The 27,959-nt window shown below is 39.8% G+C and overlaps 1 protein-coding gene across 1 annotated transcript in view; it reads right to left on the reverse strand.

The window, feature by feature from the left end:
- Positions 1-27,959, reverse strand: part of mms22l (MMS22-like, DNA repair protein) — a 173,600-nt gene that overhangs the window by 136,288 nt on the left and 9,353 nt on the right. Inside the window, exons 5-12 of the mRNA XM_069887105.1 lie at positions 26,560-26,737; positions 23,020-23,113; positions 21,231-21,361; positions 18,757-18,870; positions 14,119-14,295; positions 11,514-11,576; positions 7,876-7,995; positions 3,055-3,284 (exon numbers count right to left, since the gene is read on the reverse strand). Coding sequence (XP_069743206.1) covers positions 3,055-3,284; positions 7,876-7,995; positions 11,514-11,576; positions 14,119-14,295; positions 18,757-18,870; positions 21,231-21,361; positions 23,020-23,113; positions 26,560-26,737 — 1,107 coding nt within the window. The remainder of the gene's footprint in view (positions 1-3,054; positions 3,285-7,875; positions 7,996-11,513; positions 11,577-14,118; positions 14,296-18,756; positions 18,871-21,230; positions 21,362-23,019; positions 23,114-26,559; positions 26,738-27,959) is intronic.

Consider the following 27,959-nt stretch of genomic DNA (forward strand, 5'->3'; position numbering starts at 1 on the left):
TTGCCTATTATCCTCAAACCATGGTCCCAGGTTCTGGATTTTCCCATCATTGGAAACATCCCATCTGCATCCATTCTGTCCAGTCCTGCCAGAATTTTATGTCTCTATGAGATCCCTTCTCAATCTTCTAAACTCCAGCGAGTACAAACCCAATTTGCGCAATCTTTCCTCATAAGTCATTCCTGCCATTCCAGGTATCAGCCTGGTGAATCGCCTCTGCACTCCCTCCATTGAAAGAACATCCTTCCTTAGATAAGGTGACCAAAACTGCACATAATACTCCAGTTGTGGTCTCACCAAGGCCCTGTACAGCTGCAGTAAGGTATCCTTGTTCCTATACTCAAACCCTCTTAAGGTTAAACCCTTTTTAACCGCCTGCTGTACCTGCATGCTCGCCTTCAGAGACTGATGTACAAGTACCCCTAGGTCTCTCTGCACTTCCCCATCTCTTAATCTATTGCCATTCAATTATTAATCTGCCCTCCGGTTTGTATTACCAAAGTGGATAACCTCACATTTATCCACATTGTAGTGCATTTGCCATGTATCTGCCCAGTCCCTCAATTTATCTAAATCACACTGGAGCTTCCTGACCCCCTCTTCCGTGCACACAACCCCTCCTAGCTTAGTGTCATCTGCAAATTTGGAGATATTACATCCAATCCCGTCATCCAGATCATTAATGTAAATTGTGAACAGCTGGGGTCCCAGTACAGATCCCTGTGGCACCCCTCTGGTCACCGCCTGCCACTCAGAAAACGAGCCATTTATCCCAACTCTCTGTCTTCTACCTGCCAGCCAGTTCTCAATCCACATCAATACTTTGCCCCCAATCCCATGAGCCTTGATTTTGGAAGCCAGTCGTTTATGCGGGACCTTATCGAAGGCCTTTTGGAAGTCCAGGTACACCACATGCACTGGCTCTCCCCCATCTATTTTACCTGTCACCATCTCAAAGAATTCCAATAGATTTGTCAAGCATGATTTACCTTTTGTAAATCCATGTTGACTCCGTCCGATCCCTTCTCTGCTAGTCATATGCTCCGCTATTACATCCTTAATAATGGATTCCATCATTTTGCCCACTACTGATGTAAGACTCACCGGCCAATAATTCCCTGCTTTTTCTCTACCCCCCTTTTTAAATAGTGGGGTAACATTAGCTACCCTCCAATCCATGGGTACTCATCCCGAGTCTATCGAGTTCTGGAAAATAATTCTTAAAGCATCTGCTATCTGAATGGCCACTTCCTTAAGTACCCTAGGATGTAGATTATCAGGCCCTTGGGATTTATCTGCCTTCAATCCCATCAATTTCCCCAAGACCATGTCCTTAGAGATACTGATTTCTTTCAGTTCCTCCCTTGCATTAGTCTCTATGTTTCCCAACATCATTGGGAGGTTATTTGTATCCTCTCTTGTAAAAAGAGAACTAAAGTAAGAATTTAATTGGTCTGCCATTTCCTTATTCCCAATTATATATTCCCCTGATTCCGACTGCAAAGGACCTACTCTGGATTTCACCAATCTTTTCCCCTTGACATATTTATAAAAGCTTTTGCAGTCGGTTTTTATATTTGCCGCAAGCTTACTTTCATAATTTATTTTTGCTCTCTTGATTAATCCCTTTGTCCTCCTTTGGTGCATCTTGAACTGCTCCCAGTCTTCGGTTGCGGTACTTTTTTTGGCCAATTGATATGCTCTCTCTTTGGACCCAATGCTGTCTCTAATTTTCCTTGTTATCCACGGTTGAGTCACCTTTTTTGGTTTATTTTTATGCCAAACCGGTATAAACGATTTTTGCAATTTCTCCATTAGATCTGTGAATGCTTTCCATTGTCTATCCACAGTCAACTCCCCCATAAACACCACCCAATAAATCTTACTCAACTCCCGTCTCATACCATCATAATTCCCTTTATTTAAATTGAGGACCTTAATCTTGGTTTTAATTTCATCACTCTCCACGTCGAATGAGAATTCGATCATATTGTGATCGGTCCTACCCAAAAGGCCTCATACAACAAGATTGTTGATTTGCCCCTTATCATTGCATAATACCCAATCTATAATGGCCTGCTCCCGAGTTGGTTCCTCGACATATTGGTCTAGATAACTGTCCTGTAAACATTCAAGGAATTCCTCCTCTTCAGTATTTTTACCAATTTGACTAGTCCAATCTATATACAAATTAAAGTCTCCCATGATGACAGCTGTTCCCTCATTGCATGCTTTTCTAATTTCTCTTTTAATGCCTTCCCTCACCTCTACACTACTATTTGGAGGCCTATATACCACACCCACTAACGTTTTCGGCTCCTTGCTATTCCTCAGTTCTACCCGTATAGATTCCGCATCTTCTGAGTTAATATCCTTCCTGTCAATTGTGTCGGTCCCTTCTCTCTCCACCCCCTTTTCTTTCTTGCCGATCCCTCCTAAATATCGTAAACCCCGGGATGTTAAGTTCCCAGGCTTGCCCACCCTGCAGCCATGTTTCTGTAATCCCAATCAAATCATATTTGTTTATCTCAATTTCCACAGCTAGTTCATCTACCTTATTCCGAATGCTTCTCGCATTAAGATATAAAGCCTTCAGATTTGCTTTTTTCACCCTCCTTGCTCTTTCTGATTTTTTTACTTTCGCTGCCTAACCTAACTTTTCCTGTTTTATCTTTTCTGTCCTTTGCCCAATTATACAGATTCCCACCTCCCTGCCAAATTAGTTTAAACCGCACCCGACGGCTGTACCAAACCTAGCTGCCAATATATTGACCCCTTTTGGGTTTAGGTGTAACCCATCCTTCTTGTAGAGGTCATGCCTTCCCCAAAAGAGATCCCAATGATCCAAGAAGCCAAAACCCTGTCCTTTTAAATTTATGACACCAGGAGATTGCTAGTCTTTATTAGCTAAGACAATGGTCATTTTGATAAAGGCTGCTGAATAGAAAGATCCAGATTTAGACCCAGTGATTATCCACAAATTTTCAAGTTAGGATGTTGGTAAATGTGAGGTAAGAGAAAACATTTTTACTAATTTACACCATCTTTAATTACCTTCCTTTCAGCTGTTTCCATGGATGTGTTCCATTGGTTTCCTGTACTTTTGTAATTTGCAAAGCTAAAATTCTGAGGAAGAGCTGAAAACTATTCTGCAATTCGTACAAATTAGAGCTTTGGTCACCACTGCAACATGTCCTTGTTATTTCAAGCAAAGCAAAAGGCGATTTGCTTATTACACTGGCCAGTCCTTGTAAGCCCAGCCAAGGAATGTTGAAGGGACTATTCTGTAATACAGGACAGACAAATTCAGTGATATCCAAACATCCAAGTGCTACATATGAAAGTAATATTTATTAAATCAATGATTTTGCCTTTCAATCTATAATGGACTAATAATTTGAAATATGTACATCTTTCTTTAAAGACACCCTCGGATTTAAAATATACTCCTATAGAAAGAAAATATTTCAGCAGACTTACCATTTTAAAAGCCTGAAATTATGTCTCTGAACTTTTCAGATTACATGAATATTCAAAATTTATCACTGAACTCCAATTGGATTAATAAAGGACAATTACCTCTGCAACAATGAGTCAAAATACAGAGAAGGGGTGGAAAATCTTATAAAATGGTGCAAAATAACACCCTGCATCTGAACGTAGACAAGATAAAGGAGATGATTGTGTACTTCAGGAGGACCAGAGATGACCACCCTCCATTAGAACATTAATAGCTCAGTAGTGGAGAGTGAAGAGCAAGTTCCTTGGAGTCCACCTAAGAAGTGACCTATCCCGGACACATACCTCCTCACTTGTCAGGAAGGCACAACAGTGACAACAGTTCCTTAGAAGGCCAAGGTGGGCAAGGCTACCTGCCACCATTCTGTCAACTTTATACAGGAGCTCTATTGAAAGCTTCGTAGCTGACTGCATCACAATGCAGTACATTTGCTGGAGAGCATTGGATCACAAGCCAAACCACAGGACCATAAAAATGGCAGAGAGGATCACTGGGGTCTCCCTCTGCCCCATTGATGTGATTTATGACATCATTGTTTAAAGAGGGCTCATAAAATCAGGGAGGGCCCCCTACACCATGAAACATTTATTATCTACTCTCCGTGACTCTTCTATTTATTAATCATATTTACTGTAATGTATGTACATGTGTATATGCATCATTTGTTATGTCTGTACATGCATTTTGCACTGTTCTGCACTGTGGACTGGACTGGCAGCACATGAATTTTGCATTTTTCTGCACTGGAGAATGCTGACTCAGCAGATTGCACTAGTACAATTACGATGACAAATCTGCTTCTTCTTTGGCTTGGCTTCGCGGACAAAGATTTATAGAGGGGGTAAATGTCCACGTCAGCTGCAGGCTCGTTTGTGGCTGACAAGTCCGATGCGGGACAGGCAGACACGGTTGCAGGGGAAAATTGGTTGGTTGGGGTTGGGTTTTTCCTCCTTTGTCTTTTGTCAGTGAGGTGGGCTCTGTGGTCTTCTTCAAAGGAGGTTGCTGCCCGCCGAACTGTGAGGCGCCAAGATGCACGGTTTGAGGCGATATCAGCCCACTGGCGGTGGTCAATGTGGCAGGCACCAAGAGATTTCTTTAGGCAGTCCTTGTACCTCTTCTTTGGTGCACCTCTGTCACGGTGGCCAGTGGAGATCTCGCCATATAACATGATCTTGGGAAGGCGATGGTCCTCCATTCTGGAGACGAGACCCACCCAACGCAGCTGGATCTTCAGCAGCGTGGACTCGATGCTGTCGGACTCTGCCATCTCGAGTACTTCGATGTTAGGGATGAAGGCGCTCCAATGAATGTTGAGGATGGAGCGGAGACAACGCTGGTGGAAGCGTTCTAGGAGCCGTAGGTGATGCCGGTAGAGGACCCATGATTCGGAGCCGAACAGGAGTGTGGGTATGACAACGGCTCTGTATACGCTAATCTTTGTGAGGTTTTTCAGTTGGTTGTTTTTCCAGACCTTTTGTGTAGTCTTCCAAAGGCGCTATTTGCCTTGGCGAGTCTGTTGTCTATCTCGTTGTCGATCCTTGCATCTGATGAAATGGTGCAGCCGAGATAGGTAAACTGGTTGACCGTTTTGAGTTTTGTGTGCCCGATGGAGATGTGGGGGGGCTGGTAGTCATGGTGGGGAGCTGGCTGATGGAGGACCTCAGTTTTCTTCAGGCTGACTTCCAGGCCAAACATTTTGGCAGTTTCCGCAAAACAGGACGTCAAGTGCTGAAGAGCTGGCTCTGAATGGGCAACTAAAGCAGCATCGTCTGCAAAGAGTAGTTCATCGACAAGTTTCTCTTGTGTCTTGGTGTGAGCTTGCAGGCGCCTCAGATTGAAGAGACTGCCATCCGTGCGGTACCGGATGTAAACAGCGTCTTCATTGTTGAGGTCTTTCATGGCTTGGTTCAGCATCATGCTGAAGAAGATTGAAAAGAGGGTTGGTGCGAGAACACAGCCTTGCTTCACGCCATTGTTGATGGAGAAGGGTTCAGGGAGCTCATTGCTGTATCTGACCCGACCTTGTTGGTTTTCGTGCAGTTGGATACCATGTTGAGGAACTTTGGGGGGCATCCGATGCGCTCTAGTATTTGTCAAAGCTCTTTCCTGCTCATGGTGTCGAAGGCTTTGGTGAGGTCAACAAAGGTGATGTAGAGTCCTTTGTTTTGTTCTCTGCACTTTTCTTGGAGCTGTCTGAGGGCAAAGACCATGTCAGTAGTTCCTCTGTTTGCGCGAAAGCCGCACTGTGATTCTGGGAGAATATTCTCGGCGACACTAGGTATTATTCTATTTAGGAGAATCCTAGCGAAGATTTTGCCTGCAATGGAGAGCAGCGTGATTCCCCTGTAGTTTGAGCAGTCTGATTTCTCGCCTTTGTTTTTGTACAGGGTGATGATGATGGCATCACGAAAATCCTGAGGCAGTTTTCCTTGGTCCCAACAAAGCTTGAAAAACTCATGCAGTTTGGCATGCAGAGTTTTGCCGCCAGCCTTCCAGACCTCTGGGGGGGATTCCATCCATACCTGCTGCTTTGCCACTTTTCAGTTGTTCAATTGCCTTATATGTCTCATCCTGGGTGAGGACCTCATCCAGCTCTAGCCTTAGGGGCTGTTGAGGGAGCTGGAGCAGGGCGGAATCTTGGACTGAGCGGTTGGTATTGAAAAGAGATTGGAAGTGTTCTGACCATCAGTTGAGGATGGAGATCTTGTCGCTGAGGAGGACTTTGCTGTCTGAGCTGCGCAGCGGGCTTTGGACTTGGGGTGAGGGGCCGTACACAGCCTTTAGAGCCTCGTAGAAATACAGTTGAAGATAAAACTGGTTTCTCAGCTCTACATTTCAAAAAGTTGCTGGAATTATACCATTCCTGTTAATCAAGCATCATCTACTATTAGACCTTGTCAAATGGAAAAGCCCATTGAAAAATGGCAAATATTTTCTATATTTAGTCGGATGTCAGTGGCCATGTGGGATTTTATTTGAATAACTATCACAATGCCAGAATGTGAAAATCAACATCACACAAGTAGCAATATCAGCAAAAGCAAAAAAAAGTTTGAAGACTGTCTCTGAAAATATTTATTTTGTGCACAAAAAAGTATATTCCCATTTAATATTTTCTATCAACAAAAATTCCATATGCTAACATAAATTTTGGAGCTCTGCAATCTAGCTTTCTATCAGTTGTGTATCGCTACCATCTATAGCCAAGCACTTTCAGTTTATAAGAACTAAATGGATGGAAGCGGGAATAGTACACATTGACCCTTGAACCTGCTCCAGCATTTAAGATGATCAAGATTAACCAGATATTTAGCCTCAATTCCACTTCACTGCCAAATCTAATTAATTCTCTAATTCCCTTGAGAATGGATATCTATCTCAGCCTTATTGCATTCAGAAAGATGTGGAGGCACACACAGGCGAACAGGCTCCACATTGTTATGGATGCGACAGAAGAACATCTGTGTCAAGGTGGCACCGCCAGGTGCCTCTCCTTCACTGATCAAGCGGGCTGCACATGCACGTCCAGCTGCACCGTTACGCTGTGCGTGGGCAGGACTTACAGGGAGCCTTGTAAAGGAGCAGCGTGGGCAGTTTGAATAAACCATTAGGAGTGCAAGTTATGAATCTTTTTCGTTATTTTAACTCCCCTTGTAGCTACCACTACAAAAGATTCATAACTCTCAAGAAAAAGCCCATTCACCTCAGTCCTAGCCTGATAATCTGCCCCTGGTTCTTTAACCCCCCTCAGAATCTTCTACATCTCAATGAGATTAACTTTCATTCTTCCAAACTTGAGAAATTAGTTGAATTGAGAGGCCCATTCACATCAAGCTTTCCTTCATTAGATAAATTAGGGTGACATGGTCAGGATTGTATACAAGGAGTTTGTATGTTCTTCCTGTGACCTGCGTAGGTTTTCTCTGGGTGCTGTACAGGGTTGGTACATTATTTCTAATTGGGTGGCACAGGTTTAATGGACTAGAAGGACCTTCCAGCATGCTGCATTGTTAACAATAAAAAAAAATATAATTATTAAATCCCTTATCACGAAATCAGGCTGATGATCCCCCATTGAATTGACTCCAAATCAAATGTCTCCTTCCAGAAATATGGATCTGATTACTTCCAGGAGCTGTGAATTTTCCTGTTTGTTAAGTTGCTGTTCTCATCCGCAATGAGAATCAGACATTCCCCCAACGGTGCTGAACATCATTGAACTGAGAAATTAAACAATTACTATTTTGCAATTAATGATTTAATTTTTTTACACCTATTTCAAGTGATTATGGCAAACTTATCTTACAGATGTGAGCTTTTGTTGCTACAGCTAATTGAGGAAATTTTGTACTTACCAAGTGTTTACAGTAATATTCCCACAATATAGTAACAGCATTGAGATTGGTATGCCAGAGGTCACACAGAGTCAGACAACACAGAAGATGCATCCGTAATTGTTCTTCCAAAATTCTATTCTAAAATGTTGCATATAGAAGAGTGAATAAAACAATGATTAAAATCATTTTATTTGTGAAATAACCAAAGCTATTGTTCATCAATGAACAGAGCACCATTGTTTTTTTTAAAACCTATTAAACAGATTTCAAGTTACTTCACCCACTGTTGGAGGAAATACTGTTTAATAAGACCATGAGAGAGAGGAACAGAATTAGGCCATTTTAATCATGGCTGATGTATTCTTCCTATCAACTTCATTTTTCTGCCTTCTCCACCTATCTGTTGACACTATTACTAATCGAGAATCTATCAACCTCCATTTTAAATATACCCAATGACGGCCTCCAGAGCTGTCTATGGCAATGAATTCCATAGATTCACCACCCTCTGGCTGAAGAAACTTTTCCTCATCTCTGTTGTAAAGGGATGCCCCTTTTATTCTGAGGTTGTGCCCACTGGTCCAAGATTCCTCCACTACTAGAGACATTTTCTCCACATTCACTCTATCCAGAACTTTCCCCCCCCCCCCCCACCCACTTCCTTCTACAATTGAGAGAGTACAGGCCAGCTAGAATCATTAAATGTTCCTTAGGCATTAACTGTCACATCCCTGGAATCATTCTCCTCTGGACCCTCCAGCACTACCATATTCTTCTTTGGATATGGGGTCTAAAACTGCTAACTATACTCCAATGCCTTTTAAAGCCTCAGCATTACATCTTTGCTTTTATATTCTAGTCCTCTCAAAAATCAATGCCAATATTGCATTTGTCTTCCTTATTACTAACATAATCTGCAAGTTAACCTTTAGAGAACTCTGCACTAGGATTCCTAAGTCTCTTCGTACCTCCATTTTCGGAATTTTGTGCCTATTTAAAAAACAGTCTACTTTATTTCTTCAATCAAATTACACGACCATATATTTTCCTACACTGTATACTATCTGCCACTTTGCCCATTTTCCCAATCTGTCCAAGACCCTCTGCAGTCTCCCTCCTTCCTCAACACTACCTGGCTCTTCACCCATCTTTGCACCATCCTCTAACTTGGCCAAAATGCTATCAATTCCATCATCCAAATTATTTATCTACAACCTGAAAAGTAGTGGATTCAACACCGACCCCTGCAGAGCACCACTAATCACTAGCAGCCAGGTAGTAGAGGACTCCTTTATTCCCACTCTTTGCTTTCTACCAGTCAATCTTCTCTCCATGCTTGTTCTTTTCCCAAAATACCATTCAGACCTATCATTTTTAGTAGTGTTTAGTGCATCACCTTGTCAAAGGCCTTCCAAAATACAAATAAATAACATCTACTGACTCTTCTTTCTCAGGTGTTACTTCCTCAAAGATGTCCATATTCATCTCGAGCTTTCAAGCATCCCAAAAGCTCATCCTTGATAATAGACTACAGAATCTTGTCCATCACTAAAGTCAGACCAATTAAACTATAGTTTTCTCTCTTTTGTCTTTCTCCCCTTTTTAAATTTTTTTTATTTTTCACACTATAAACCATACTGACCAAAATACATAGACATTTTTCTCTTGAATATATAGTGTCATTTTCTCCCCTTTCCCCCCTCGCTTCCTTCCCTCCCTCTCTCCCCTTCCCATTTATTCAAAGTTCAATCTATAAGATACATTAAACCCGTTAAACAATGTCGTCACTTAATAAAAATAAACAGAATTTTTTGTCTTTTACTTTTATAGACTGAGTCAGTTCATTTCGTTGTCTTCTCCTTCTGTCATTTTAGGTGGTGGAGGTCCATGGTAGGATTTCTCTATTGTGTTTCATGTATGGTTCCCATATTTGTTCAAATATTGTTATGTTATTTCTTAAATTATATGTTATTTTTTCTAATGGAATACATTTATTCATTTCTATGTACCATTGTTGTATTCTCAAGTTATCTTCTAATTTCCAGGTTGACATAATACATTTTTTTGCAACAGCAAGGCTATCATAATAAATCTTTTTTGTGCTCCATCCAAATCGAGTCCAAATTCGTTATTTCTTATATTACTTAGAAGAAAGATCTCTGGGTTTTTTGGTATATTGCTTTTTGTGATTTTATTTAATATTTGGTTTAGATCTTCCCAAATTTTTTTCACTTTCTCACATGTCCAAATTGCATGTATTGTTGTTCCCATTTCCTTTTTACAGCGAAAACATCTGTCTGATACTGTTGGGTCCCATTTATTTAACTTTTGGGGTGTGATGTATAGCCTGTGTAACCAATTATATTGTATCATGCGTAACCTCGTGTTTATTGTATTTCTCATAGTTACGGAGCATAGCTTTTCCCATGTTACATTCTTTATCTTTATGTTTAGATCTTGTTCCCATTTTTGTTTAGGCTTAGTTTGTTTCCTCGTTCTCATTTTCTTGCAGTTTGATGTACATGTTTGTTATAAATCTTTTAATTATCATTGTGTCTGTAATCACATATTCAAAATTGCTTCCTTCTGGTAACCTCAGACTGTTTCCCAATTTGTCCTTCAAGTAGGTATTCAGCTGGTGGTATGCAAACATTGTATTGTGAGTTATATTATATTTGTCCATTTGTTCAAAAGATAATAATTTATTTCCCGAAAAACAATTTTCTAATCTTTTGATCCCTTTTCTCTCCCATTCTCTAAAGGAAAGGTTATTTATTGTGAAAGGGATTAGTTGATTTTGTGTCAATATTAATTTTGGTAGTTGATAATTTATTTTTTTCCTTTCTACGTGAATCTTCTTCCAAATGTTGAGCAGATGGTGCAATACTGGTGCATTCCTACGTTGCACCAATTTTTCATCCCACTTATATAGTATATGTTCAGGTATCTTATCCCCTATTTTATCTAGATCTAATGTGGTCCAATCTGGTTTTTCCCTTGTTTGATAAAAACCTAATAGGTATCTTAATTGTGCTGCTCTATAATAATTCTTAAAGTTTGGTAGTTGTAAGCCTCCTTGTTTGTACCATTCTGTTAATTTATCTCGTGCTATCCTCGGTTTCCCCTCTTTCCATAAGAATTTCCTTATTATTTTCTTTAGCTCCTTGAAGAATTTCTCTGTTAGGTGAATTGGTAATGATTGAAATAGGTATTGTATCCTTGGGAAGATGTTCATTTTAATACAGTTTATCCGTCCTATCAGTGTTAGTGGTAAGTCTTTTCAGTGCTCTAAGTCGTCTTGTAATTTCTTCATTAATGGCTGATAATTTAGTAGTTTGTTGTTTTGAAATATGTTCTAGGGCATTTCTGAAAGATGCAGTAAAATACAACCATTTATTAGAGTTATTTTAATCTTTATATAGACAATGAAAATTTAGAAACTTCAGAGAACCCCTACAGATCACAGTTAAACAAGATCTGCACAGTTTGGACCACATGAGTGCACTGAGATTTTTCACTTTGTCACGTTCACTTTAACAGAAAATCAGATGTACTGGATAAATTTGGATTTACAGAATTATATCAATAAATCAGAAAAACAGAAGTAAGACTTAGGCCTCATAAATGGAATATTACAAAGGGATGCACTGACATACCTTAACATTCACAGATAGTTTCAGAAGCTCTTCTATAAATCTCCAATTGGTTTCAATCAGTCTCTGCATTGCACAAATACATTAAAATATATGACCAATTTCTGTTAATGTAGAATCAAAGGTGAAAACATTACATGCCCACTCTGATGTTTAACATGTGAGCTATTTAAAGCTAATATTGAAATGAAAGAAAGTTGAGGATGCCAGAAATTTGAACCATCATAACACAGATTTCCAGACAGCCAGAACTAGCATAAATCCCTGCAGCTACTTCCAGGTCAGTAATAAAGTGTAAATACATTTAATCTTATTTCTTCACAATTAGTTTCAATGATTTAAGATAAAATTGTCTATTTTCTATACACTGTTTTGTAACTCTCTAGTGGTGGCACTGGTGATTTATAATCCAAGAAATATTGGAAATCCAAAGCAATTTTGAAGGAGACTTTCATGACATGTTTTAGTGGATTGAAAACAAAAGCCCAGTGATAATTTTTAAGAACTCCAAAAGGTCCAGAAATTGGTCCTTCCATTGGGATCATTTGAGCACAACTGAATGCAAATTGTAGCTTATCCAGATTGCAAGTGTACATCCATTAGCAAGGACTGGATTTGAGTGAGTGGAAGGGGTGTCAATAGAGTCAATCAGGTGCTGTCCCTTTGGTACTGGATGAAGAGATGAGGTGGGAAGTTTGATAGTGAAGGTGCACACATCTCCAAGTTGGGCCAGAGAGGAGGAAGGGAAGGACAAAAGGAAGAAATCAGACTTTGTGTCAGAGCTTTGGGATAGGGTGAACAAGGGAATTGCTGACTACCTCATCGATGGGATGTGAGAAAAAGAGATGGGAGTCGGAACCTGGGATCAGGCCAAGAATTCAATTCCACTGGTACCGCTAAACAGGCAACACTTGTCAATTCCCTGTCCAAATATTCATTTTCCTAGCTGGCTGCTGTTTTCTAGCTAATATTGAACCATTGCAGTGCTTCTACCACATTAAATAGATAAAGAGGAATTCAACCTTTAGGAAAATACCAAGCTTTATTATCTGTAACAGGCCTGAGTTTGGAAATTTACCAGTTTTGAAGTCAGTTTAAAATCACAAGTCACAACTCTCAGAGTGCATTGCATCATATGCTCCATTAGTTTTACTTCATGAATGATAACCAGAGAAAAACCCTATATATAAGAAAGCGTGATTGAAGTGAAAACACAATGCTGAAGAAACTCAGCAGGTCAAACAGTGTAATTTATAAAGCAAAATAATCTATAAATCAAAATAGATCACTTATCCACCTCTGGGATTGTGCTCCTCCCCTTTCCACCATTTCCACCCTTTTTTATATATCATTATTGGTCATGTTTGAGAGACTTGGACAACTTTGCATACATTTTTATAATACCTTAATGAAGGGCTCAAGCCCGAAACGCTGGATATGAATCTTTACCTTTGGTATATAAAGTGGACTGTTTGACTCACTGAATTTTTCCAACATTGTGGTTTTAACTATATTACAAGACACTTGCGTATATTCGCAAAGTTTGGACTGATACATTGTAAAAATTCTTCAACAGGTTGAAACTATAGATCTACCAGAAGGAAAAAAAAGATGGCAGCATTGCCAGAGATGCAATCCTCCTGTGGGGTCCAGCTACTCAGTCAGCTGCCATCAGCTCCACATGGGCTTTGAATGGCCTGCTGAGGGAGCTGACGGTGGTTTTAGTTGAAATCTCGCAACCCAAGGCTTGCACCCAAGATGGCAGCAGCCACAAGGGGCTGCAGACTTCAGGGAAGCAGAGGACTGGAGCAGAGCACCAGAGGACAGAAAGATCACACCCCATCTGAGAAGGAGAAGCGGAGGAGATGACCTTGTGGGGATGGTAATCACGGTGGCGGACCAGTGAGGGGACTCGGGTTGCCAATCGTTTAGATTGTGTGGCTGTGGGGGGGGGGGGGCTGAAGAAGCACTGGAGTTGAATCTATAGACACTTGGTGACTCTGGAGGGGCTCTCTTTTGCTTCTCTCTCTCTCTGACTGCAGTGGTGAATCTGTCTGCCTTGCAGCAGGCAAAAAAGATTTCATATAATATGACACTGTTTTATTACTATAATAATAAATTGAATCTTGATAGGCCCTGGGAAGGAAGCAAGCAGATTGTACACACTAAGATCACAAATTGGAGACCTTGAGGGGGAAGAAGTGCAATATGCAGTTACAATAAAAATGAGAAATAGAAGGTGGTGACAAAAATTTGGTATTCTTGTCCCATTTCCTTCCCTTCCAGAACCACAATAAGGTCATCAATTCAGATGAAAGTCATTGACCTTTCACTCTAACTCTGTATCTTCACAGTTGCAGCAATAATGTTTTATGCAGTTATTATTTTAGAACCAAATTGTCCATATTCTATGAAAATCCTGCTATAAATATCCACTAGAAATTCACTGTTCCCTATAACAGAATCATATTATTTCTATCCAAATTTCCTTGATTATGGATGTTATGTTTTACTGAAAATAAATGGTGAACCCAGGTGAAGTATTTAGAGCAGGCCAAAAGTTGACTCAAATTTAAAAAAAAAACAATTCATATGTATTCCATCCCACCTTATCCTGAATGGTTCCATTTCTATTGAATGTGTAAAGAATTGCAAGGTGGGTAACCAGCCACCAACTGAAACCGCAAGGATCTTTGCAGATGGTTGCATCACGATGGACTCCTTCTGTATTTGTTGCTTGTTGCAAGAGATTCTTGAGATGACTGTTCAAGCAACTCCAGAAATTCTACAAAATGCAAAAATTATTCATTCCATACTGCCTTTTAAAACTATAATTGCAGAAAGTGAATCTTGTCAACATAGCAACTGAACTAAAATAAGTAAACTTGCCTCAAACCTTAATACAAAATTGCTCAGCTGACACCTTAATAAATTGTCTGCTGTAATATCAAAAGCAAAAGTTTTATTGGTGGTGATCAAAACTATACATTTCCATATCAGAATGGTGCATTGCTTCAACAGCACACAGCAGGTGTCAGCTGTTGATTCTGTCCTGTTCAATGACAATTTTGGAAGCATATTCTGGAGAGGTTTTTAATTTATTCACGAGATGAGGTTGTGGATAGTAAGACCAGCGTTCATTGTCTATTCTTAATTGTTTCCTAAATTATGTAGCTTGCTCTATCATTTCAGAAAGTGGGGCAGGGGATTTCCTTCCTTAATGAGTTATTCTGAACCAGACAGTATTTTACGACAAAAGTAAATCACTGAAGTCTGCAGACACCATGGTTGAGGTAAAAACACAAAGCTGGAGAAACTCAGCAAAGATAAACTGACAATCTAGCAGTTTCAAGATTTCCACCATTGATTTCAGCTTTTACAACAGATTTATAGAATTACATGATTTTAAATTCATTCATCATTACGGGACTCCAACTGGTCCAACTGAATTAAGTCCAGGAATCTGGGTGGCACCTCCAATAACTTAATCACAATGCAACAGTACCAAAACAGAGGGGTATGGCTAAAACAAAAGACTCCCAGTTATAGTGGAAATGGCTGGGATGCACATCTCAGGGGCTGCTGGTCTCAGATGTTAAGCTTTTTGAGGATTTTCAGAGCTTTGCTTCACCACTATTTGGCCTCAAAATTCAGACGGCCTCACATTTTTCCCAATCCTTCTCCAAGAAGCTATCAATGTTCTTTTTTTTTTGTTGTTCTTGAAGCTTCCTCAATAATGCTGGGCTTGAAATTGCCACATTTGCTTCTTTTTCAAGGACTGGTAATGTACACTTAGTCTTTGGAAATTTGTCCTCAAGTATTGGCAAAGGAAAATCATGTCCGAAGCCGCAGGAACTGAAGTAAGTCTTTTTTTCTCCTTATTTGTTCTGCCATTTATGCTGCTTATAAATGGTGTTCACATTCATAACTGTGTAGATGCACAGTTCCTAGACTCTTAAAAAATGTTCCACCTTTGAGACTATTTTCTCAATTCCTGTAACCTCAATGCGTTGAAGCTATCTCTCCCCATCCATTCTGCTTATTTCCTTTCATTTCTTGAAAAGTTGTTTCCATTCTCCCCTTAACTTATCAAATCACAGGCAAATTAACCATTTTTGGCACTGCTTCTTCAAACCTAGTAGTAAGTTTCTGATTATCTGAAAACACTTAACCGAACTACTCCCCTGAATCTTGAGGTTGTGACCCTAGTTCTGGTCTCATCTCCCAGCGAAAACAATTTTCCTGCCTCTATGTTTCTACAAGATCTCCTCTCATTCTTCTGAAATTGAGATAGTATAATCACAGTCTCTCCTTGTAGGTCAACCCCCTCATCTCCAGGATCAACCTGGTGAACCTCCTCTGGACTGCCTCCAAGTATGGAGACCAGAACTGCACACAATACTCGAGGTGCAGCCTCACCAGTACCTTGTACAGTTGCAGCATGACCTCCCTGCTTTTGAGTTCAATTCCGCTAGTGATAAAGATTCACATTCCATTCGCCTTCTTAATAACTTGCTGTACCTGCAACCCAACTTTTTGCGATTCATGTACAAGCACTCCCAAGTCCTTCTACATTACAGCATGCTGCAGTTTTTCATCATTTAAATAATAATCTTCCTCTTCTATTTTTCCTACCAACGTGGATGACCTCCAATTTACTAACATTGTACTCCATCTGCCAGAACTTTTCCCACTTACCCAACTTAACTATATCCTTCTGCAGCCTCTCCACATCTAAATTGCTTATCCACTCAATTTAATATCATCCTGTAGCGACGGCTACTCTGCTTACTGAATAACTCCACAACCAAATGGGTTGAGTTCATTGAGCAAAAACTGATTTATTGAGGTCTGCCTGGCTGTTCTTATACTCCCAGCCCGGAAGAACGCGCCGTTGGCCCGGACGCCATCAGGGCATCACGTGGGCTGCAGAGCGCGGGCTTCTAAGCCTGGTGCCGAGGTCGGGAAGAAACCCCGATGGCGCCATTTTGGCCGGCTGCCCCGCCGCGTGCGTGACATGCGGGGCCAGTTCGCCTGCCTAATGGCGTGTCGCCACAATCTGTAAATTTGGCTGCACTACATTCTGTCCCCTCTTCCAAATCATCAATGTAAATGATGAACAGCTGCGGGCCCAGCACCGACCCCTGTGGCCTCCCCCACTTACCACTGTCTGCCAATTAAAAATAAAACCATTTATCCCGACTGTCTTCTGTCAGTTAACCAATCCTCAATCCATGCCAATATACTTCCCCCAACTTCATTCATCTTTATCTTATTCAGCACCTTTTCAAACACCTTCTGGAAATCCAAATATACACATCAACCTGTTCCCCTCTATCTATTGTACTTATTATATCCTCTTAGAACTCCAGCAAGTTTGTCAACCAAGACCTGCGCTTTCTGAATCCATGCTGCGTCTGCCTGATGAAAGCCATTTGTTCTAAATGTCTTGCTATTTCATCCTTAATGACAGCTTGAAGCATTTTCCCGACTATAAACATTAAACTAACTGGCTGATAGTTACCAGTCTTTTGCCTACATCCCTTTTTAAAAAAAGTGGCATGACATTTGGTGTCTTTCAATCTGCCGGGATCTGCCCAGAATCCAGAGAATTTTGGTAAATGACTCCCAATGCATAGACTATAACTCCAGCCATTTCCCTCAGTACCCTCAAATACATCCCATCAGGACCAGGGGATTTATCTGCTTCCCCCCCCCCCCCCCCCATTAGTTTGCTCATCACTATCTCTTTTGTAACAATTATTTTATCGAGGCCCTCACCTCCCTTCACATCCCACTCTTTGGCATGCTGGACTTGTCTTCCACCATGACAACTGACAAAATATTTGTTCAATGCTTCGGCCATTTCCTCATTACTCAATATTATTCTCCCTTTCTCACCTTCCAAGGGACCTATGTTGACTCTAGTCACTCTCTTCCATTTTATTTATTTATTTTTGCTATGTTTTTATATTTTGTGCTAATTTACCTTCATAAGCAAAGAGAAGAAGGATTATTTCCCATTTAGTTCTCCTTTGTTGCCTTTTAAAGTTTTCCCAATCCTTCAGTTTCCCACTATTCTTGGCTACTTTGTGCAAGTGCTTTAAATTTTATATTTTCCTTCATTTCTTTCCCTCTCTTACTGCCCTTTTTTTATTTAAAATGGGAACTTTTTTTGAGCACTGTGAAAAATCTCTGAAAGTCTTCCACTGTTCCTCAACTGTTTTGCCAATTAGCCTGCGCTCCCAGTCCATGCTGACCAATTTCTCCCTCTTCCTGTTTCAGACTCCCCTGTTTAAGCATAGTACACTAGTTTTAGATCTAAATATTGCACCCTCCATCTGTATGAGAAATTCAATCATACGGATAGCTTTCTCCAAGACAGTCCCTAACTACTAGATCGTTAATTTTACCTATCTCATTGAGCAATATTAGATATAAAATAGCATTCTTCCTTCTTGATTCCTTAACAGGCTGCTCAAGAAAGCGATCACAGATGCATTCTATGAAGTCATTTTCCTGACTCCCTCGACCAACTTGACTTTCCCAATCTATGTGGAAGTTAAAGTCCCCCACGACAACTGCCATTCTGTTCTTACATGCCTCAGTTATCTCTCAGTTAATTGCCTGTACCCCCACTGTGCTATTTAGTGGGTGATAGACAACTCCCGCCAGTGAATTTTTTTCCCTTTACTATTTTTAATTTGTATCCAGATGAGCTCAACATTCTGTTCCCTGGATCTTGTATGGTCTCTCACTATTGCCTTGATCTCATCCTTGATTAAGAGCGCCTCCACCTTACCATCCTGTCTATCTTTTCATACTACCTGATACCTTTGAAAATTTAATTCCCAATCCTGCCCACATTGCAACCATGTTTCAATGACAGCCACTAAATCATATACCTGGGTAGTGATTTGCACCTCAAATTCACTAACCTTGTTTCTAATACCTTGGGCGTTCAGATAACATGCCCTTAAGCTCATTGCCCTTTTAGAATCTAGTGACCTCTGTATCCTTTACTTTTGACTTTTCTGCCCTCTATTTTTCTTTTTCTCTTTCCTAACTCTAGCTTTGGTTTCTGTATCACCTTCCTCATTCTTTCTTTGTAGGTTCCCATCCCTCTGCCTTTTGTTCAACTAATACAGTTTTAACTGGTCCTCATGTCTATTAATTTTTTTGACTGTAAATTAAAAGAACAAATCAAAATTTGTGAAACCAAAAGAGCATTTTGAATCAACATTACCTCAGTTTGAGAAGTTTTGCTCCTGTGATCAAGTAGATGGATGAGTATTAGCCAGAGTTCCTTGATACAGCTACATTGGTAATGGCAAGTGTTAAGCACCTCAGATGGTCTAACCTAAAAGTCAGGAGCGGAGGTAAAAACTGTTGTATTCGTACAGCAAAATGGAACCAGTGTCCAAAAGAATCAAACAGAATATATTGATACAATTATTTGTATGTTTTCTCTTTTTTGGCTCATTTGGGCTTAATTGACTCCTTGAGGAGGTGTGAGTGTTTAGACACGTCTTCATACACCCATTTTGCTCCATAGCTGACCTAATCTCGAAAGAACAAGTTGTATTCCTGATGCAGCATAAATAGTTGAAAAATTGTTTTTTTTTGAGAGATCACAGCCAAGGTCCACCTTAGACTGGTTGGCATTGGGGCTCAAGGTAGGATCAATAATAACTACAAATGCCAATTATATCCCATGAAAGAAATGGTTTCCATGTTTCTTCAAATTTAGTAGTTGTATCTCAACTGCGACTTCTGATTTGTTTTCGAGATTTAAGAAAGACATAACACGAAAAAGCCATTGAAATAATGTAGGAGAATCAGAGTCTTTCCATTTAAATAAAATTACTCTTCTAGCTAATAGTGTAGAAAAAGCTACAACTCAATATGCAGAAGTAGGTAAACAACCAAGAATCTGCAATTCCAAAAAGAGCAGTTAAGGGGTTAGGCTGTAATTGAATAACCAGCATTACCTTTTTGACTATCTAAGATCAGTAAGTATATTTCCAATCCAATTATTAAATATTCATTACATATTTGGTTTCAATTTCAAAGGTTTTTTTTGAAATTTTGCCTTGGGTAATATTATACATCTTAATTTTTTAAAAAAAATCTACTCTTGACCGAACCTTTCTTAAAGGAATTATCTCTTTTGTAGATTTATTGGCTGATGGTGGTTTAATGTCTTTTGATGCACGCATTACAACAACCAGATTTACTTGATACTTAGTTCTGGTTAAACCCTTTCAGAAAGGCTTAATTGGTACTATTTAAATTTGAGATCAGGCCCCATGGATAAGATTCAACAAACATTGGAATCAAAACCTCAGCTAACATTATCTCCTGAAACACAGAGAAGAATTACTGGACTAGTTAATACTTCTTCACTTTGTGCACGACATTTTTTTTCCCATATTTTATTTTATTGGCACATATAACAAAATTGCATACAGAACCAAAAGTTCTACATCAAAATCAATACATGCACTTATCATTTTATCCCCCAACCCGCTCCCTCCCACGTCATTCTTTAATACAGATTAAAATCGTTCATAGAGCTTATATGTATAAAGATAGACTAGCTCGCATCTTTCCTAATATGAACTTGACTTGTGATAGATGCAATACTGATATGGCTCCATTAACTCGCATATCTTACATGATAGAAAAATTGTGGAAAGATATTTTTTAAAACTCTCAAATTCTCTTTCATACTCTGCAAAATTTCCACCAATTTGATTCTTTTGCAAAGTGCAATACAAGAATCCCATTATCCACCCAAATTCTGAATCTCTCACTCACTAAAATTCTCCTGAAGACTAGGCTCTATGCAATAGATCTTCAATTAATTTAGATTCACACACTTACTTACAGATCAATGTTAATGAATTAAAAGAGCTGTTTGGAAACCATTGGGGTCATTAACTCTATTTAGTTCCTGTTATGTTCTGTTACAAATCCCTTCAGTGCCACACCAACAGCCTTTCCCAAATGTTGTTTTTATATTTAATTTCAACAAACATATTTGCAGATGCCCAAATTAATCAATGTCTTTAAAGTTTTGATTATATTCAAATGGAACAACTCTCTCCTGACCTTGTTAATTGGTGAGACCTTTGATTTAAAAGTATCTCTTTATATCCACCCTTGATTTATCTGATTTATCAAACAGTGCCAGAGAGGCACAATGCAAATTTAATTTAAAAAATGATTAAGGAGTAGAGTTCCACATAGTAGCAAATATGAGAAATACAAAAATAAGATGGCAGAACATAACTCTCCACCATCTTAATAATTCATTGCTGGAAGATAAATTTGGCAAAAATGTGAGGAGAATTGTGGATGTTTGAGGGTTGGAGTGGAGTCAGTGTCTGAAAAACCTGTTTCCTTATGGCATCTCTCAATGATTCAATGACAAGTGTGATCGAGAGCATGTGCCACACACAAGCCAAGAAACATCCATTCTTTTATAGCTATTGCTTTATATAAACAGCCATCAACATTCCAGCAATTAAAAAAGGCTACTTGTTTTATTATTAAGGAACTACCTGCAGTGCAGCCAAGCTACACAGGTTTCATTTTTAAACACCTGTTTACTGGCTATGTAATTTTATTATATCACAGTTGTGAAAAGACAATTAGCTAATAAGAAGTTGGACCATACATCATATATTTAAGGTCAGGAAAAAAAACATGATCTACCTTGACATACTTGTTGATTGCCAAAACAACGAGGTCATGCAGAAGGTTACTGCAATGATCTTCAAACAGGCTGACGTTAGTTAAGTTTTGACCAGTCAAATTCGTAAATTGATGTGCATAAATTACTTGTCCTATAACAGGAGACAGAAACTAATCAGGATTTTGAAAAAGAGAATATTACCAAAGACAAAAGCAGTCAAATGTACTATTTTCCAAATGCAAAGGTAATGTATGTTTACATGGTTTCATAAAGCCACCAGGAAAGGTAGGATAATATACATTGGGTCGAAGTTAAAAGGCAGTTATTTAATTTTGCTTTTTTTCCCCCCTTACAACTGAGGTAAGCTACTATTAAACATTGAATTACGAATCTTAAAAATGTGCCTGAATTACTTTTTCTTCTTTTTACATCTCTGTGATCTGTATCGAAAGGACTTGCAAATATCAAGAGCAATATTTGAATAATTAATACAGCTACTTTTGTATTCAACCAGCTGGCCCCCAAAAATAATTCCCCAAATCATCATATTCCTTGATGAGATGCTCAATTTATTGATATTTCCTCCAACGTTACTTTGAAATCTATCCCAGTCCAGGAACACTAAATGCATCAACTATGCACAACACCACCTTGTATTCTGCCTGCAAAATATATTCGACTGATTCCATGGAAACTCAAAGGCATGCTACACCATGAAGCCAAGCAAGACTGACAGAAGATGAATTTCTCAGCTCCTTTGGCAATTTATTTCATCATATTTGCTCTTGCATCTTCCATCTTCAGCTAATACCACACAATTACTGGGTTTGTGGCAATCACAAGCACATTTCCAGGGTTCAATTTATCCACCTCCTTAAAAATCTTGAACACTTGATAAAAACATGGACCTCATTAGTTCCCCACCAATCCAGACCTTTCAATCCTCCAGAACAAATAACCCTGGGCTCTTGTAATTTAAATACAAAACTGAACAACACTTCATGTATTTCATTTTCCAAGTCAGCTTGGCATATATAATTATTATATGGCTCAGGGATTTTATAAGAAGAATTTGCAAACAGAAACCATCCAGCCAATGTCAAATAACTTCCAAATCACCCAACTTACAACCACTCACCTAAAGATTTATGAAGCTACTACAAAGACAACAGATGAACACAGTGAAAGAAATTATTTTACCCTTAGAAAATTAGAAAAATATCTATAATCCTCCATCTGTGTTACGACTCTTCATTCCCACCTTCTCATTTCTGCTTAGATTATATACATTCTTCCAAAAGTAATTCTAACATGCAGCTACATGAAGAGAGCAAAAGATCTCCCAAGTGCTTTCAATTGCACCACATGATGCAGTGCAGTGCAACCACTATAGCTATCCATCTTTTAACATACAGTATTTATTCACAGAACGTGGTTATTGCTGACAAGGATCATTTATTATCTTTCTGAAATGAGTGGCCTCCTGCAGCGGAAGCCAGGTAAAATAAAAACTGCAGAGTTCCTTTCTTAAAGAGCATAAATGAATTACATAGGTTTGTTAAAATATGGTCTTTTATAGTTATCGGAAGTGATCTTTATATAATTAAGTGCAGTTACAATCCTCAGCTGCTGCAGTGGGATTTCAACTTTGTCCCAGGTTTGTACATTTCATTTTAGTGCTGATGAGGTAAAAATTAGCCAAGAATAGAGCAGATTATCCATGCAAATCTTGTGGAGCACTGCAAAAAAATGATCCACGACATATTAAAATTCCATTCACTGACAGAAGCCTGAAAAAAATATTCTTACCTGGCATCTTCTCCCCAAGTATATGTAGAATCTCAAGCACTGACCATTGAATGTCCAAATGCAAATGCACCAAGTGCCAGGATGGTGGAAAGACCTAAAATGATAGTGAGTGAAGATTTTACCAACAGTTGCATTAATGATCAAATGGAGCACTGTATCTTGTTTCAATTCCCAGCACTTTGAAGTTCAATGATTTATGAGATTTCACATAATGGAGTTTCAAAACGTCTTTGACAAGGTGCCACACATGAGGCTTCTTAACAAGATGAGAAATCATGGAATTACCTGAAAGATACTAGCATCGAGTCCACGCTGCTGAAGATCCAGCTGCGCTGGATGGGTCACGTCTCCAGAATGGAGGACCATCGCCTTCCCAAGATCGTATTATATGGCGAGCTCTCCACTGGCCACCGTGACAGAGGTGCACCAAAGAAAAGGTACAAGGACTGCCTAAAGAAATCTCTTGGTGCCTGCCACATTGACCACCGCCAGTGGGCTGATAACGCCTCAAACCGTGCATCTTGGCGCCTCACAGTTTGGCGGGCAGCAGCCTCCTTTGAAGAAGACCGCAGAGCCCACCTCACTGACAAAAGGCAAAGGAGGAAAAACCCAACACCCAACCCCAACCAACCAATTTTCCCTTGCAACCGCTGCAATCGTGTCTGCCTGTCCCGCATCGGACTGGTCAGCCACAAACGAGCCTGCAGCTGACGTGGACTTTTTACCCCCTCCATAAATCTTCGTCCGCGAAGCCAAGCCAAAGAAAAAGAACTAGCATGCGTAGAGCATTGGCTGATCTGCAGTAAACAGAGAGGAATAAAGGGTCCCTATTCTGGCTGGCTACAGGTTACCAGTGGTGTTCCGCAGAGGGCCACTTATTTTCACATTGTATGTTAATGATTTGGATTGTGGAATAAATGGCTTTGTGGTTAAGTTTACAGATGATACAAAGATAGGTGAAGTGACAGGTAGTAAAGAGGAAACAGACACTGCAAAGAGACAGATTAGGAGAATGGGCAAAGTAATGGCAAATGAATATAATGTTGGAAAATGTACTGTAATGAATAAAATGGAAGACTAAAGAATGAAGGGGGCCTTACAGAAACATTTTGGATATTGAAAGGCATTGGCAGAGTTGATGTGGCATATGTTGTAGCTAGCTGCTACAAGCTATGGCTCTGTGGAGCCCATAGCGCAGGAGAGGTTATAGCTGTATGCAGGTTAGCTCAAAAAGAACACTGTTCCCAGAAAGAACTACACAAACCCTAGTTGAGTGTAGTTAACACTAAGCTTTATTGGGGTCACAGCCTTGCTTTTACTCTCAAGATGAGTGGCGTGGTCAAAGCTCCCTCAGCACTGATTGGTGCATTTGCAATCCACTTTCCTTGATAGGCCAGTTAGACTCCTTTAGTTGTGGCGAACTGGAGGGCAGCGCTGCAGGTCTCGTGCAGCTGGCTGGATCATCGCGTTCATCCTTCATTTTGTGAAGCACCCCTAAGGGGCTGAGAGGGGCCGCCACAAGATTATTATTTGGCTGGGGAGAAAATTCAAAATTTGGAGGTGCAAAGGATGCAGGATACCCAAAAAATTAACCTTCAGGTCGAGTCAGTGGCGTAAAAGGCTAATGCAACATTGGCATTCATATCTAGAGGAATAAGATACAAGAACAAGGTTGTAATGTTGAGGCTTTATAAAGTATTGGCGAGACCTCACTTAGAATATGGGATACAGTTTTGGGTTACTTATTTAAGAAAGGATGTGCTGACATTGGAGAAGGTTCAGAGAAGATTCATAAGTATGATTTCTGGAGAAAATGAGAAATGTTTGATGGCTTTTGGACTGTACTCTTTGGAGTTCAAAAGAATGAAGAGGGTCTTACAGAAGCATTTTGGATGTTGAAAGGCATTGGCAGAGTTGATGTGGCATAAGTTGTTTCCCATGGTAGGGGAATCTAGGACATGAGGACACAACTCCAGAATTGAAGAGCACCCATTTCAAATAGAGATGCAGAGGAATGTCCTTAGCCAGAAAGTAGTGACTCTCTGGAATTTACTACTGCAAATGGCTGTGGAGGCCAGTTTGCTGGGTGTATTTAAGGCAGAGATTGATAGGTATCTGAATAGTCAGGGTAACAAAGGACATGGGGAGAAGACAGGGGAGTGGGGCTGAGTGGATCAGGTCATGATGGTATGGCAGAGTGGACTCGATGGGTCACATCACTTACTTTTGTTCTTGCATCTATGGTTACATATAGGATGATTACACAAAACTGCAGAGATCAGTCAAAAAAAATAAGAACAGGTCATTGCCTAGAAATTTGATGACATAATGACCTTTGGTTTAACTTTGGGGGGGGGGGGTGGTTGAGAATTGACTTTTTCCCTCAAAGTCAATAGACACAGAAAGAGCTAAACAACATGGAAACAAATGCCCATTTATATTAATTTCATTTGCCTGTATTCAGCCCATATCTTCTAACCCTTTCACATCAATGAAATTGTCTATATGTCTTTTAAATATTGTAATTGGGCTCATCTCTGGAAGCTCGTTCCATATACTGAACATCTTCTGGAGAGAAGATGATGCTCCTCATGTTCCTTTAAATCTTTGCCATCTCACCTTAAACCTATGGCCCCTTCATTGGGACCCCCCTACTCTTTGTGATTTTTATGAATGACTTAGACAAACAAATGTAGATCATGACTCAAAAGCCCAGTTGAGTTTTGAGGAGGTGACAAATGAAATGGATGGAGGGAGGATGGTGGAATATGAAGCATATGGATTTTAGTGAGGTGGTTTGACAAAGTTCCTCATAGTTGGCTCATCCATCAAGTCATGAGGCAGGAGATCCATGGAAACTTGGTTGCATGGAATTGGAACTGGCTTGCCTACCAGACAAGTGGGTAGCAATAAATGAAACATATTTTCGCCTTGCAGTTGGTGACTAATGGTGTACTGTGGGTATCTCCCCCACTCTTTGTGATTTTTATGAATGACTTGGATGAATTCGAGTGGTGGGGGGGGGGGGGTGTGGGGGGGGACAAGTAAGGCTGCAGGTGACCTGCACATCAGGCAAAAAGTCTCATTCACTTATCACAAGACAAAAAAACACCATATCCCAAAAACCAGTCACAAAACACCTAATATTTTCAGTAGACGATGCTGAGTGTAGTTTCTTTCTCAGAATGCACCCTTCATTGCCCTTGAGACAGTGACAGTGAGCAAGTGCACACCATTGCTGAATAAATCTACTTCAAATGGACTTGGGAGTATAGCAGTGCAATCCATTCACAATCATTTCTTCCGCATTTTGTTATGTTTGAGTCACATACTGTTTGATTTCCTGTCAGCCCCCCAATGCAAAAATAATCTCATATTTTATACTTGCTAACCATATTCCTCTAAGTTTTATTTTCCCCAACATTAAGGCAAATCAAAGCCGATGAGCTATTTAATATTCCCGAATGTTCTCAGAACAGATTTGTAAACTTGTTCAGAAAATTAATTTCAAAGAAATATTTTTGGAAATACGACACTAACCTTTCCTTGGTTGCTTATTGAGAGGTTGGCTCGGATATTGCTGGGAAGTTCACCAAGATGGCCAATGAATAGAGTAAGAGCATGCAATTCTTCCACTAAAATAGAAGGCAGCTGAACTTCCAGTTCCTCATATGGATGGATTGGTTTATCACCCAATTCTCCAGAAGGCTCCAGATATCTGCATAGCAAAAAAAAATCCTGTTTCAAAATTACTTCCTCTGAATTAAATTTTGGAAAAAAAATAGATACTACCACTGAATGGGAACCTGCTTCCCCATATGAAGTGATTACAATGGATTACAATCTTGTATCCAAACCTTTTGAACACTCATATCTAATGATGAGATGAAACTTGTGTCTAAATAGACAAAAAGGTTTCAATGCTTTCACATATAGTGACCATCCTCACAAGAATGCCATGGCTAACTTCAGCAATTCCATCAGAAATAACAGTTACTGGGATTACAGCAAGAATCAAGGTATTTATTATGATGATAGGCCAGAAAAAAAAAACAGATGCAGAAAAATTAATTAAGGCACAACTTAATGAAATGTTTGAAGCTATTCAAAAGGTTTTCAGTGCAATTTATGAAATACTATCTTTACTGATTAAATGGGGAGAACAGAAAGAAGCTTCAGACATACATACAAACATACAGCACCGGCCTTTTTAGCTTGTGCTACCCAATTACTCCCAATTGACCTACCACTCGGTACTCTTTTATTTTTAAAAAGAGTGGGAGGAAACCTGAGCACCTAGAAGAAACCCACACAGATATGGGGAGAACATACAAACTCTTTACAGACAGAGTCAGATTCAAATGCTGTTACAGTGTTCCACTAACTATGCCACCAATTGGGACTCAAGATTCCAGAGACCATTGATAAGATGAGGTTTTGGGGTACTTAAAAGTACAAGATCAAACAGACGGAGTCACCATCAGGAGGGGGATCTTGCCTGACAAGTTTTTTGAGAGTTCTTTGAGGAAGTAATGAGTAGCACCAACACAGGAAAGTCATGGGATTTTGTTTAATTGGATGTCCAGAAGGCCTTTGTCAAGGTGCTGCATGAGGCCATGGTATTACAGGAAAGGTACTTGCAGGATTGGCTTACTGGCAAAGAGTTAGAATAAAGGTGGCTTTTTCTCACTTGGTGCTGTTTTCAGATATATTCCACAGGGGTCAGTGTTAGGGCCACTACATTTCATTCTACATGTAAATGATTTCAGTGACAAAATTGATGGCTTTGTGGCCAAGTTTGCAGATGATACACTGATAGATGGAAGAGTGGGTAGCATTGAGGATGCAGGGAGTCTGAAGAGGATCTTGAACAGGTTGGGAAAATGACCAGAGAAGTGGCAGATGAATGTAGCATAGAGAAGTGTGTGGTGAGGTACTTT

This window comes from Narcine bancroftii, chromosome 6 (assembly GCF_036971445.1).
Source record: "Narcine bancroftii isolate sNarBan1 chromosome 6, sNarBan1.hap1, whole genome shotgun sequence".
In the NCBI taxonomy this organism is placed as follows: Eukaryota; Metazoa; Chordata; class Chondrichthyes; order Torpediniformes; family Narcinidae; genus Narcine; species Narcine bancroftii.